General features: G+C 35.4%; 1 protein-coding gene across 1 annotated transcript in view; it reads right to left on the bottom strand.

The window, feature by feature from the left end:
- The window catches only part of COL21A1 (collagen type XXI alpha 1 chain), a 69,407-nt gene that overhangs the window by 32,960 nt on the left and 23,152 nt on the right, over positions 1-13,295 (bottom strand). The window contains exons 10-16 of the mRNA XM_015623439.3: positions 11,252-11,305; positions 10,251-10,304; positions 7,885-7,938; positions 7,268-7,321; positions 5,415-5,468; positions 5,283-5,336; positions 2,604-2,657 (exon numbers count right to left, since the gene is read on the bottom strand). Coding sequence (XP_015478925.1) covers positions 2,604-2,657; positions 5,283-5,336; positions 5,415-5,468; positions 7,268-7,321; positions 7,885-7,938; positions 10,251-10,304; positions 11,252-11,305 — 378 coding nt within the window. The remainder of the gene's footprint in view (positions 1-2,603; positions 2,658-5,282; positions 5,337-5,414; positions 5,469-7,267; positions 7,322-7,884; positions 7,939-10,250; positions 10,305-11,251; positions 11,306-13,295) is intronic.

Here is a 13,295-nt window from a genome sequence, read left to right as displayed (position 1 = left end):
AGAAGGATCATAAGATGACTACTTTTTAATTCATCAACTTAACAAATGAAGCCACGTCTAACACTAATGTGGCTGAATGAAAGAAATAGACTGTCTGCATGTATGTTTGTGTGGGTGGTGTATCCACACAACCTGCTGAGCTGTCCCAGGGCCACAGCTGCATGTGGCTAGTTAATGATATAAAGTCATCCAGATTCAACTGTATAACCAAAGCTTGTCTTGTGCTTAGGCAGCCTATTTGGCTGTCCCAGGGATGGCACAGTACAATCCCTCTCTTCCACACCAGTGCCCTAACTATAAGGGTATCCCACCAGAGAAGTTTACACTGAATTCCACAGAAGGGGAGCCAAGAGGAGGTACTTACACATTACATTTCAAATACACATTGGGGGAACAACAGAAACAACACAAGCACTAAGTGTACATCACTCACAGCACCCAAAATCCAGCTCACTTTCCAACAGGTGAAAACCAATTATCCTCTACTTGAATAGTGGAACCCATATATCTCACAGCTGAGAATAGCTTTAATTTCCCTCAATCCAAACACACACCACAACATTTTGGCACTGAACTACTCTGCTCTTTGCTGCTCCTCCAGGCCCTAAATAGATGGGAGCACTGTGTTTGCTCATGCAGGAAGGTGCAACATGAGCAATAGAGGCAGATAAGCAGGGATAACTCAGTGTCTTACATTCCCTAATGATGACCTTGAGGCAATTTCATGGTCAGCATGTGGATTTTCTATTCTTCAGAACCCCCACTGATTATAAATGAAGCATACAATGCCATTTAGATTTCTCCATTAAGATAGTTTAAATCTTTTGTAGCTGTTTGTATTTTGGAAGTCTCCCTCTATAGTATTTTACAGTGATTTTAAAAGACTTCTTAGTACTTTTAATGTCTTAAATCTACCGCTTCGTTTCTCTTTAAAGCAAAATAATGTGACTTTAGTGATGAGTTTACTGTCTAAAATGTTATATTGTGAAGCATTTATATTAACTTTAAAGAAAAATATATTTCATTAGTAGATGCAGTTCATGCTTAACAAATGCCATCCCACTAGAAAGAGAACTGTTAAAGTATTAAATATTTCCATTTCTCTAGGTCAGAAATGCCCTTTCCCTTCCATTTCTTAGATTAATTTTTTAAAAAATCACAATGACCAACTAACATTTCTTTTGTAAAATGAAAAGAGACAAATCAAGGCTTGGGACAAAAATAGAACTAATTTTTATCTCAACACATTTGTTATGGTGTACCAACTTCCCAACTACACCAAAATCCCTTTTGTTGTATTTTGTGATATTTTACTACCATTCACTTTCAGTCTTTCTTACATATGAAAACTGCAGAAGACTGTAAAATACTAAAACACTTCACAGTTATTTGGGGCAGACAAAGAGGAAAAAATAAAGCCAAGGAAGGAATTATGTATGTTTCTCACTTAAGCCAGACAAGTGGGAAGATAGTCTCTTGGGCATGATTTCTCAGTGTTTTGTAGTCTACTCAAAATGTTTTAGGAGGTTTTGATAAATATATTAAAAATTTAAATTAAAAACCTTCAGAATTTTTCAGCTGGAATTGTTACTTCCAACTTCTCATTATCAAAACTTTCTATCAGATTTCACTATCATGTAAATCAGACCGCCTCTCGTTACACTCAATACCACAAAATTTCTGACTGCATAAAGCTATATCTCTTTCTCCTACAATTCAAAATGTAATTCAGAATTTAATTCATCTGTAAGCCAGTGCTCCACCAACTGAGCACTGTTTACTGCTCTTGGCCTGCAGAAGAATTGCTGATGGTTTGAAGACAGCTGGCTGCCTCTCAGCACTCAAAGCTGCTATCTTGGCTCATCTGCTTCAAGCAGTCTGCTGGCCTGGAAGAGCCAAATGAGGAAACAAGGAGGACAAAGCCCAGCTATTAGATATTAAGAGGAGGTAAAATGAGCTCCCCAAATACCGGTAAAGGAACAATGTCTTTGGAAACAAGCAAAGCGAAAACAAAGCAGCCTGTTCCCCAGCCAGGCAAGAAGAACAGGGATGCAGATAATAGGGTGTAAGAAGATGCAAGGAAGTAAAAGGCCAGTAAAACTGGGCAAAGGAAAGGCAGTGGTACATAGTGAAAAAATAGACTTTAAATGTGTGATTAACAAGTATCTAATAGAAGATGCACCATGTAGCAGAAATGAGAGTCAAACCCATCCAGAATCTCATTTCAAGTAATCATTAATATCTAACTATACCACAACATCAACAGGATAGAAGTCAATAACAAGACAATTTTATACCATATACATATATATTTCAGAATATAGAGCAGTGATATGGTGAAGAATCTTCTCTTTTAAGGTATCTTTGACTTCAAGGGCATGTTTATTTATTTTAATTTAATAAAATTTAAAGATGAACAGCAGAAAATAAACCAGCACTTTTTAAAAATGTACATATCAACCAATTCAAATCTATATCAATTAAACATGAAGTACAATAGCTATAAACAAAACAAAACAAAATAAAAACAAACAGAAAAAGACAAAACCCAACAAAACTAACAAACCAGTACATAAGGATATGTCAGCAACTTAATCACTTACAGGCTCTCCTCGATGTCCTTCTAGGCCTGGAGATCCAGGCTGCCCAACTTCTCCCTTGAAAATAAAAAAAGTCTTAAGAAAACAAGCCTATTTGCATAATAAAAATTATTATTTAAAATAGTAAATAGTATTTTTAATCTAAGTAAAATTTCAAACCAATACACATTGAGACTTCACCAAACATGTCTCAACAGTTTAAGGCACAGCAAGAAGTATCATCAATCCAATACTCCCTCATGTTGTGTCTGACAGCTATCAGTTTGCAAAGAGATGAGAGAAAATTTTCTTTTCACTCAGAACAGCAATTTCTAGTAGAAAAATATGCATAAAACAATAACAGACTGTTACTGTTTAATTGTTAGTATAAATAATAGTATGAAAAAATATTTCATAGTACTTCAGAATACAACAGTACCACAAATGATCAAATATTTATCAAAGTATGCATGACATTAAATAATATCTACTATTTATATATCTAATATAGTACTAAAGGATTCTATTCATAAATAAAAGCACATTAAAAAAGGCAGAGATACAGATATAATGTAGATAGCTATAAAGACACACACATATAAAATAATCTGGCACTAATTAACTTAAAATTATAAAAGCTGGACTTGAAGTAACAATGGGTAGCATGTGGGTTTCAAGCCATGTTTTTTCCACATTGTTTCCCAAAATGAATATTGTAAAAAACAAGGAAAGGACCAAATAGAAATTTCCTTCAAAGACAGCCTGTTTGTTACTGTTCTGAATTTGATTACAGACCCAGAATGAAGCAATGTTTTATAGCAAGCAGATGTTGAAGTCAGGCTAACAAAATGTTTGAATGAAAAATATGGTTTCTATTAACCATTATATTATAAAATTAATAAAACATAATGAACACATCATATTTTTGGTACCACAATAATAAGGAAAATAGTCCAGAAAATGTCTTTCAGTTTAAATGTACACACATTCACACAATGTACTGAATTCTCTGTATATTGCTTACAAGCATAAAACATATGAAAGTACTCTCCAAATTCATGCTTCAGCAACACAATGCTTCACTCTAAATTACCACCAGTGACAGTTAAAATTTTATGTTAATGTTAACTGTGACTATTACCTTCCATGTTATCAAATACCAGAAAAGAAAAAAATCTAGTATCTTTTTTCATACATTCTGAAGTACTAGAGAAAGAAATTCTCCTCCAACTTAGCAATGATATCTGTGTGTGTGAGTGTATGTGTGCATATATATATATGTGTGTATGTATGTATGTATGTATGTATATGTATATATGTATATATACACATATATATGTAAAATAAGAGAAGATTAATTTGAAATAAATTCCTGGAGGTAACCAAGCTCATATCACAGATAACAGAAGTCTAGTCTGGAAAATTGATGAAGGACTGATTCAGCTGACCAGACATCAGGAGTCGAATACCACTGACCACACACAGACATTTGGTTGTATTTGAGATGCCCAATGGTATCTTGTTTAGTCCCACTGCAGAAAAGCACTGGCTTTACATAGGACTTACATTTTTCAGCTCCCTGAGGATGTTTTGGACACTAATGAATTTCAAATGTACCAGGGGCTTTTATGTGCACAGCTAAACTGATCCCTATGAGTTTGCCTTTTCTGAGCTGAATTACTCTCCAGACTCCACTGGCTTTACCCTGGATCCACCTCATTAACAGCTGCTGCCTGGAAGGTTTTAGGTCTCTCACAGGTCCTGTGTCATATGTCCCTGCTGCAGCAGATGTCACAGATATGCCAGCTGCATCCCCAGCTGCACTAGACAAGCATGGTCACAAAAGAGAAGATCCAGATCTCCAACTACAGCAATATGAATTTAGACAAATGCACTCTGAAGTACACTTGCATTTTTGGTCACTGAAGTAACATCGATCTTACTCAGCCCTAGATAATTTCACTGTTATTAAAAAAAAACTAAACAACTTAGAGGAACAAAGCTGTTGAAAAAGCTCCTTTAGATCAATTCAATTGAGCATTTACATCACATATTATTAAAATCTTTTCCCTGTGAACTTAAAACAGATACTACTGAACTCTATATTTTCACAAATTAGAGCAGTGCAAACAACAACTTGGCAAGCAAAACATCCAGTGAGCACACAGACTGCAATACATCATAGAAATACCAGATCCTGTTGCCTTTTTCACAGTAGGCACATACTTAGTTGACTTGAAAAGCTGTTCTACATTAAATACAAACAGCACTGCATAGTGAAGTGAATAAAAACACATACAAAAACATTAATCCTATACTGAAGGTATTTTCCCTTAATTTTCCTGTAGCTCCCTTCAAAAGCAATTATGTCCTCCAGTGCATGCTTATATATAAATCTCTTTAACAGAATCACAGGGTTAGAGAAACACATAGAGAAACATAGGGCTAGAGAAAAGGATAAGGGAGATAAAGTTAACAATCTCTAATGATCACTAACACACTCTTAATAAAAGCTTTGCCTCTCCTCACAGAACAACTGAAAGCAATCAAGTCTGCTCATTGCTGTAGTAAACTCTCACATCTCCCAGTAGCAACATTGTTTTGATTTCTAGTAATACTCCTCAGAATAAAATTTGCATGTTTACACCATGAGCAATGCTATTGAAGACTTCTACCAAGATATTAATACACATTTCTACATACCTTGAAGCCAGGACTGCCCGGTAATCCATCTTTCCCATTTCTGCCAGGGTCTCCCTGTGGCAACATTTAACAGTAATCAGCAGGTAAATTAAGAAGCAAAAGCTAACGACAAATTGTCTTCAGAAAACTTACAGATCGCCCAGGCATTCCTGGAAACCCTGTATCACCCTTCTCTCCTTTTGAACCCTGAAAAAAACAGCAAGTGGAAAGTAAGTAGTGTTCAATGTCTGTGCTGCAAATTCAATATATTTAACCAATAATTCATGTATGTTATTTCTCATTTTGAAAAAGTACAGATCTTTTTCTTTCTTAACTCAGGTAGTTGTCAACTAATAACTACAACCCCATTACATAAACAAAAATATGCTTCAAACTACAGAAATGCTCACAAAGACCCTCTTTCAAATTGCTTAAAACTCTAAACTACTGAACACATGAAGCAAATATAAGACCAGGTGAAAATATAGCTGTTAACACTGGAGGGCCAAACTATACTCTGTGCTTTATATAAATTACACATCTCTCTTCCCATCTGCTATCAGCCTCACTCCTTTCATGTGCTCCTCTCCCCTAACTCCTCCCACTCCCTCTCGTTTGGTTATATGTACATCTGTATCAAAAGAACATAGACATCTTTGCAATATAATTATTACTTATATTACAATTATATATATTATATTATATTATATTATATAATTATATTATTTGATTATATAATTCTATATTATATTATATATAATACATAATATATATTATATATTATACTATATTATATATTATATTATTATAATAATTATTATAATTGTAATTATTACTTATGCCCCGTATATGGCCCCATATTTACAAAAAAAATGCATGCATTTCGTGCTATGTGGAAATTAATTACACCACTCCATTAAGAGAATGAAAAGGTTCTCAAAATATCCAAATAAGCAGAGTGTGAGTTTGACATTACTAAATGTAGATACTTCCAGTAAAAACGTGAACATTTTTCTGAGCTGTAAATAAAGAATTATATTTTCTGTGAAGATGCATGTTATAAAAATGTTAATTATGCTATCTGGGGTTCTCATGCCCAGGCTCCCAGCGGGAATGCAGGGGCTCCATGAGGGGAGGCTGGGGTTGCCCCAGCCAGACAGAGCCGGACACAACCGGTTTCAGTCGGACACAGCCAGTTCCATGCAGACACAGCCGGTTCCAGCCGGACACAGCCGGACACAGCCAGTTCCATGCGGACAGAGCCGGTTCCATGCGGACACAGCCGGTTCCATGCGGACACAGCCGGACACAGCCGGTTTCAGCTGGACACAGCTGCCCCCAACAGGGTGCAGCTGGGCCACGGCCAGGGCAGGAGTGGGGAATGTGTTTAACAAGGGACAGAAACATGACACCAACAAAGTAAGGGAAGAGGAGAAAAGCGGACACCAAGAAGTGGGTGCTGGAGCAGTGATGCCCCTGTGGCCTTTGGAGGGGGCCATGGAGGAGCTGTGGTAGCCACGGTGCAACCCATGGAGAGAGAATCCCTCAAGACCAGGTTTGCCCAGATGGCCCTGAAAGACCTGCACTGGAGCAGGGGAGGAGTGTGAGGAGGAAGAGTGGGGAGAAGCTGTTAAATACCACCCTACCTTGCTCCCTATTTCCTATCCCATGAAGGAGGGAAGCTGAGCTTGGGAAATGGCAGGGTGGAGGAGAAAGGGGTTTTATTATTCGGTTTGGTTTTTTTCTCACTGTCAAAACTTATTTTAGTTGTCAATAAATTAAATTAATTTTCCCTGGGTAGCAACTGTTTTGCCTGTGACAGTAACTGGAAGGTAATCTCTCCTATCTGGACCATCAAGCTTTTCTTTCTTATTTTCTCCCTCATAGTGTTGAGAAGGGAGATTGAGAGAGGTGCTTGAGGGTTTGCACCAGGCAGCCAGTCTAAGTGACCCCATCACAGATACCAAGAGCATTTTGTTTCAATTTATGCCTATAAAGTCACTTGCCTTTTTTCCATATATTCCTGGCACTCCTTGATCTCCTTTAGGACCTCTTTCTCCCTAGACAAAATGCACATGGAGCAAGTTAATTTTTAAAATAGAAGTAGTTACATCAAGATATATTTTTATATATATATATAAAGTGTACATGTGTAACAGACATAAAGAAGGCAAAGAGCTCCCTGTGATAGAGAAAATATGCCCAGGACTTAAATGCAAATCCTGAATTTTCCCACCTTTCCAAGAGAAGGCCAGAATGTCCAGCACTGATGGTGAGACAAGCCACAGCTCACAGGCTAAGGCTTCTACTTTCTATAGGAAGTTTTTTCTAACATATTATTTGTGATGAAGAATCCTCTAAGTAGTAGTAAAATCAAATTAATATAAAATCCCATAGAGCAAAATGAAATTAAATAACAGATGGTTTCTATTGTTTGATATCTATGTAATGAAGTTCCATGGCATGTATCTTCCTTAAATATCACCTTCATATCTATTCATTTTGAGCAATTTAGCAAATGCTCTGAAACAGTATTGTGTATAGACTTGTTTAGCCTTTAAATTAAAACTACATGGCAAGCTGAAACACAGGAATATTGAAACAAGAAATATTTAATTCCAACCTTTGGTGCTGGCATGCCATGTAATCCAGGAAAACCAGGTAGTCCACTGTCACCCTGAAACAACAAATATATTTTAAATTCTTGAATGAAAATACTGGAAATATACTACAACACTCATATTGTCATGACCAACAAATAGTAGAAAGATAATTTTCACTGTATCAACTTCATAATATTGGTATGACTGATAAGAGTTTTTTCATCTTTAAACAAAATTCTTTACATAAAAAAAACCTTACTCAATTTTAAACTAAATTTACAGTAATCTTTTAGTAAGTCTTATGGAGGTTCGAAAGCAGCAATTCATGACTTTATGAGATTTTACTACTTACTCTGGATAAGTGAAGCATTAAAAGTAAGATATTAAGTATGTGCTCTAAAAAAGAAACTAAATTAAAACAAAATACACTTATAAAACAACATTGGCAAATTGACAAATGAGTTTTCATTTCAGAGAAAGAGAATCCACTTAAGTAAAAGCAGTTGGCAATTGAAAAAACAAGGCAAAATACCAGTTCTCTTTATTGTTCTCAGAGGTGTCAGGTATCAGGAATTCCAAACTTTTGCTATTACTACTGAAGATATTTAACTGACAATTTGTCTGCAAGTTCCCTTGGGCAATAACAACAAAATCCTAAATTAAAACTTGTCACTACTTGACTTAAAACAATAAAACCTATCCTAGTTGCTTGGTTCAATAGATTACTTCACTTGAGAAAACAGCTAATCATAAAATCATTTTTGGACAATCAGAATGTTTCCTTTCTGTTAATACCTACTTTTATATTGAACCATAGATTTCAGTTTGTTTAATATATTTCAGTCAGATAGAAGTTACAGTAAACTATGCTCAGAAAGTTATTTAATATAATATTTCAAATTCTAAGACAAGGGTTAAACCAGGACAACATGTCTCAATGCTGTTTATCAAAGCCATTCATGCCTAAGCAGATTTGGAAAGGTCTCTCATATATTTGAGGTAGGCAGGAACATGACCACAGGAATGACAGCTTGTGGGTAAATGCTATCAAAATATCTCTCAACAAATAAATATTAAAAGCAGACAATGGAATGGAGTTCAAAAATCAGCAAAGGGTATAAAACTAACACTTCATATATCCATTGCTTTTTAATGAAAAAGAGTCGAGTCTTGGTTTCTACTCAGAAGTGGTGGTTCAATTATTGAACTAAAATATTTGGAAATTAAAACAATTTTAAATTAGCTACTAGAGAAACTTCACAAGCAATGGAGTGAAATAAAGAGATGAAAATTTTGCCAGGATTTCCAGGAAAAAAAATTCTAATGGCAAGACCTATTTTACAATGGAAATTTTCTCTGAAACAGTGGTGGAAGCCCTATTTCTTGGCACATTTTAAACAAGGCTAGACTGAGTAACAGGAAATATTCTGTCTGTCACAACCCTGCACTGCAAGGCAATCAGTTTTTCATCTGCAGCATCTTAATTTCTACACATAGCCCAATACTGATTGATTGGTTAGATTAACTTCTAAAATCAATTTGATTGAGATGAATAAAGCACAGAACACATAATTTTTTCAGTTCTAACCATGAATTTGAGAATTCTGCTGAACAGTGATGAATTTAAGGACTTGCTTATTGGGAACTTTAGAAAGAAATTCTAAGATTAACTGGGAAAACAAGTGCTTGTTTCACAGAAAGAGCTTTGAAGTTGTAATGAATCAAAACCAAAATAATTGTACATCAAAATCAGCTTAGAACTTTTCTAGACATAGGGCAGAAATGTGAGAGAAGGCCATAGCCAAGGGCAGTTTATTTACTGCATATAAAGAAGATCCAGAGTCAAGTTTATCCTGATTACCAGAAGACAATTACATATAAGCTTCTACATCTGTCTGTATCTCCAAGCTACTGGCTACACCTCAGCTAGAATTTCCTACAAAAATTTTGGGTTCAATTAGTCAGTGTTTTCTGATGAAAATTGTCATCCAGGAATTCCTACCTAAGTTATCTGGATACACACTTAAAAAGAAAAAGATTGAGAAGAGTTAAAAAGAAACCATTCTGACATATGTCTGTATTGTGCTTAAAGGTACCCATATTTAGATATACTTTCTAAGTATATGTTATTCAGTAAAATAAAATTGTTACTGGCAGTGCTAAAGCCTACATAAACTTTATTAAATAAAGAAAGACAGAGTCGGAATTTAAATTTGTTGGGAATTTAGTCCTTCCATATTACCCTTTTAGTGAACAATTCTCACAGAACACTCATGTGAAAATACTATTTTGTATAAATGTATATTCTGTATACCTGTACAACCAAAAATTATAAAAGGTAAGAGTAAAACCTTTCTATCTATTATTCTTGTTTGGGTTCTTTTACCTTTGCCCCATCTTTTCCTGGTTCTCCCTTGATACCTGGCAAGCCACGAGGTCCCTAGATTGAGAAAGAAATGAACACAAGTTGAAATACTAATACTAATACAATCTGATCCAGAATTAGACACAGAAATGTGACACAACATGGGCCAAAGAACAATGTGTCAGCTGCCTGGTTCCAACATTTTGATGACTGGACACAAAAGCAGAACTAAGTGTAATCTGTACCCAGCATGGATGAACACAGCACACTATCATAATCCATGACTGAGGAACACTGAAACAATCTTTTGCTCTAACCAAGGACCACCCAAGGAAAAAAAAGAACGTCACACAACCATACTAGCCTGTTCAAAATCACAACCTGTCAACATGTGAGCCCAGAGATGTCTCCTTCAATAGCCCACCAGACAGCCTCCACAAATGCCATTTTGCAGGCTTGCTCTTGGACCCAGCAGGTTCTCAGATATTTAATTCCACAAATGAGTAAATCCTTGACTGTCATTCAGACTGGGTCATGCCAAAAGTAAAATACAGCACAGATTTCCAACAACTGTCTCAGTAAGGACTACTAAATTAATACAACAAAGAAAAAGAATTCTCCTCCATGAATCTGGGCTTTATGTGAAATCTTGTTTTGGATGTGTGAATTGTGGGCAATCCTTCACCATGACAAGAGTTCAGATCACTGCTAGTGGTACATAGAAAAACTGAAGAAACTACTGTTTGGCTTCTGGATTGGGATAAAAATGTCTAAGCTGCAGCTGAATCCATCTTATAGAGGCCTTACCTAGCATGGCTTAGATTTGTAGTCTAATTGTCAGCCCACCTGCAAACCCCAAAGCCATGTGAATTTCAAAGCAATTCACCCAAGGATGGCCCCTGATTTCATGACACCCCTTGAGCCCTCTTCATTCCCCACACCTCAACTCTCAATGACAAAGAGAGAGACTTGGCAGGATTTGTGTCAGATATTCAAATTCTAGGAATGAAACAGAAACTCACTTGAATCCCTGGAGTTCCTGGGATACCTGGAGTTCCTGCTGATCCCTGGTATCCCTAAAGAAAAGAACCAGGACTTGTGACTTTTCAGAAACAACATACACAAATTTCCAAACATCTATTTAAAAAAAAACAAAACTCCTGCTTACTAGAGAACTTTGTCACAGCCCTACAATTTTAGGTCACAGATTTTATCAACTTTAGCTATCACAATCATACATTTTGGATTTAGATTTCAGCTTTCAAAGCTTTCATATCTGCAGCTGAAGTTCTCAGCCTCCAGACTTTAGCTAAAACCAGTTATTTTAGAATTGTTACACAAAAGCATAACAAGCATATTGTTTTATTTTCCACTGGAAAAAAAAAATTAATCCACATATGTAGACACATTTTTTCTCTCTCTCTCTCTTAAGAAAAATATCTGAAATAGGCCAAGACTTTTAAAGGCTTTTATCCAGTTACAGAAATAAGATTTAACAAACAAAGTATATTCTAATACATTATGCAGCTAGTTTTATAATATTTCTACATAACAAAAATTCCATTCTTGATACTAAGCACTTAGCTATGAACTAGAATGTATGTAACAGTCTATACAAACAGAAAAATAATTTGAATGATCAGGACTACAGAAAGAAATACTAAATAATTCATGAGTTAGAAAGAGAATCTCAGGAATGCTTTAATAGAAATCAACATTGGCAGAACAAGAGAACCTTTACAGAAACTGAAATATATGTCTATGTTTTGGTAGATTTGATTCAATTAGTACAGCAAAGACAGACAGTTTTCATGCAAAATTTGTACGGGCTTTAAAGAATCCCTTAAGAGAGGCAAGTTACTTAAAAATAAGAATTTTACATAGCTCATTTAAAAGCATGTCCTTGCAGTGGACAAAATGAGATACCAAGAGGATTTTTTTGAGAAAACATATAAAACAGGAAGAGAAATTGTTCTATAATACTCTGAGGCTATTTGGTTCAGACATTTCAATAGGCAGACAAAACTAAATTTGATAAATCCCATTAAATGGGCTATCCAATTTCAAATACCCAAAATCTGATCTTGATTTGAACTGAAAGAAGTATAAATTATATTTCCAAATGGGTTTCAAGGTGATTTCCACACTGAGAAAAAGGAGTACAAGGGAGACAATCTCTTTGTCTGATTTCTTCTTTAAATCAGTCAGAGCTTCTTAGGAATAATAAACAGAGCTAAAATTATTTGCTGGGTTAGATACAAGAGAGTCCTTGCTGTGCCCTCTTCCCAAAAGACATTTGAGCAGTTGCCCGATGAGCCAGCTGGTAATGTTTAATATAGAAGTAAACAGAATTCTAGGTCTCTGTCATACATGGATCCTTTATCAAGCATTTTACTTTTAGTGCTCAAGGCAATTCTAGCAAAATCAGCTTTAACTGTAAATGGTATAGTACCCCTACAGTGTTTACAGGCATCCTGGGTAGCTGAAACAATTCACCAAATCAAAAAATGCCTCTAAAAGTTTATCCATCTTTTTCTTCTCAAAAAAAAAAAAAAAATTGCTATGATTTTTCTGTAGGATATAATTCTATACAAATAAAACTTTATTTCATAATTTAGATCTCTGTAATGCAATTTCCCTTCTCCCTCTAACTGAGCAGGGGAAGAAGTAGAAGAGGACAATTTCCTGGCTGAACTGAATTTCAAAATCACAGGATGAATGGAGGAGAGCAGAACAGTTTCCAGCTTACAAGACTGAATATTTAACTCAGAGCTAAATATTGTAATGTGATTTCAATACAAATCAAGCACATTGTCAATGTGCTCTTTTAATGGAAAGCTGGAGGGGAGAAGATTCAAAAGGAAATTCACAGAAAGTCACAAAAGTTAGAATCACTATCTGGTACAAATAACATAGCAATTGTTCGGGCAAGTTAAAAAACACCTTCTATAAAATAAAAAAAAAACCCCCAAGTTTCATAAAAAATACTCCTATATTTGTATCACTACTCTTTTTGCAGTATGGATCATCAATCTACATGGTAATGCCAACAAATTTTTTTCACTA

This window comes from Parus major, chromosome 3 (genome assembly GCF_001522545.3).
Source record: "Parus major isolate Abel chromosome 3, Parus_major1.1, whole genome shotgun sequence".
NCBI classification, from domain to species: domain Eukaryota; kingdom Metazoa; phylum Chordata; class Aves; order Passeriformes; family Paridae; genus Parus; species Parus major.
Note: the sequence above shows the minus strand (reverse complement) of the source record. Positions and strands in the feature narration are given on the sequence as shown.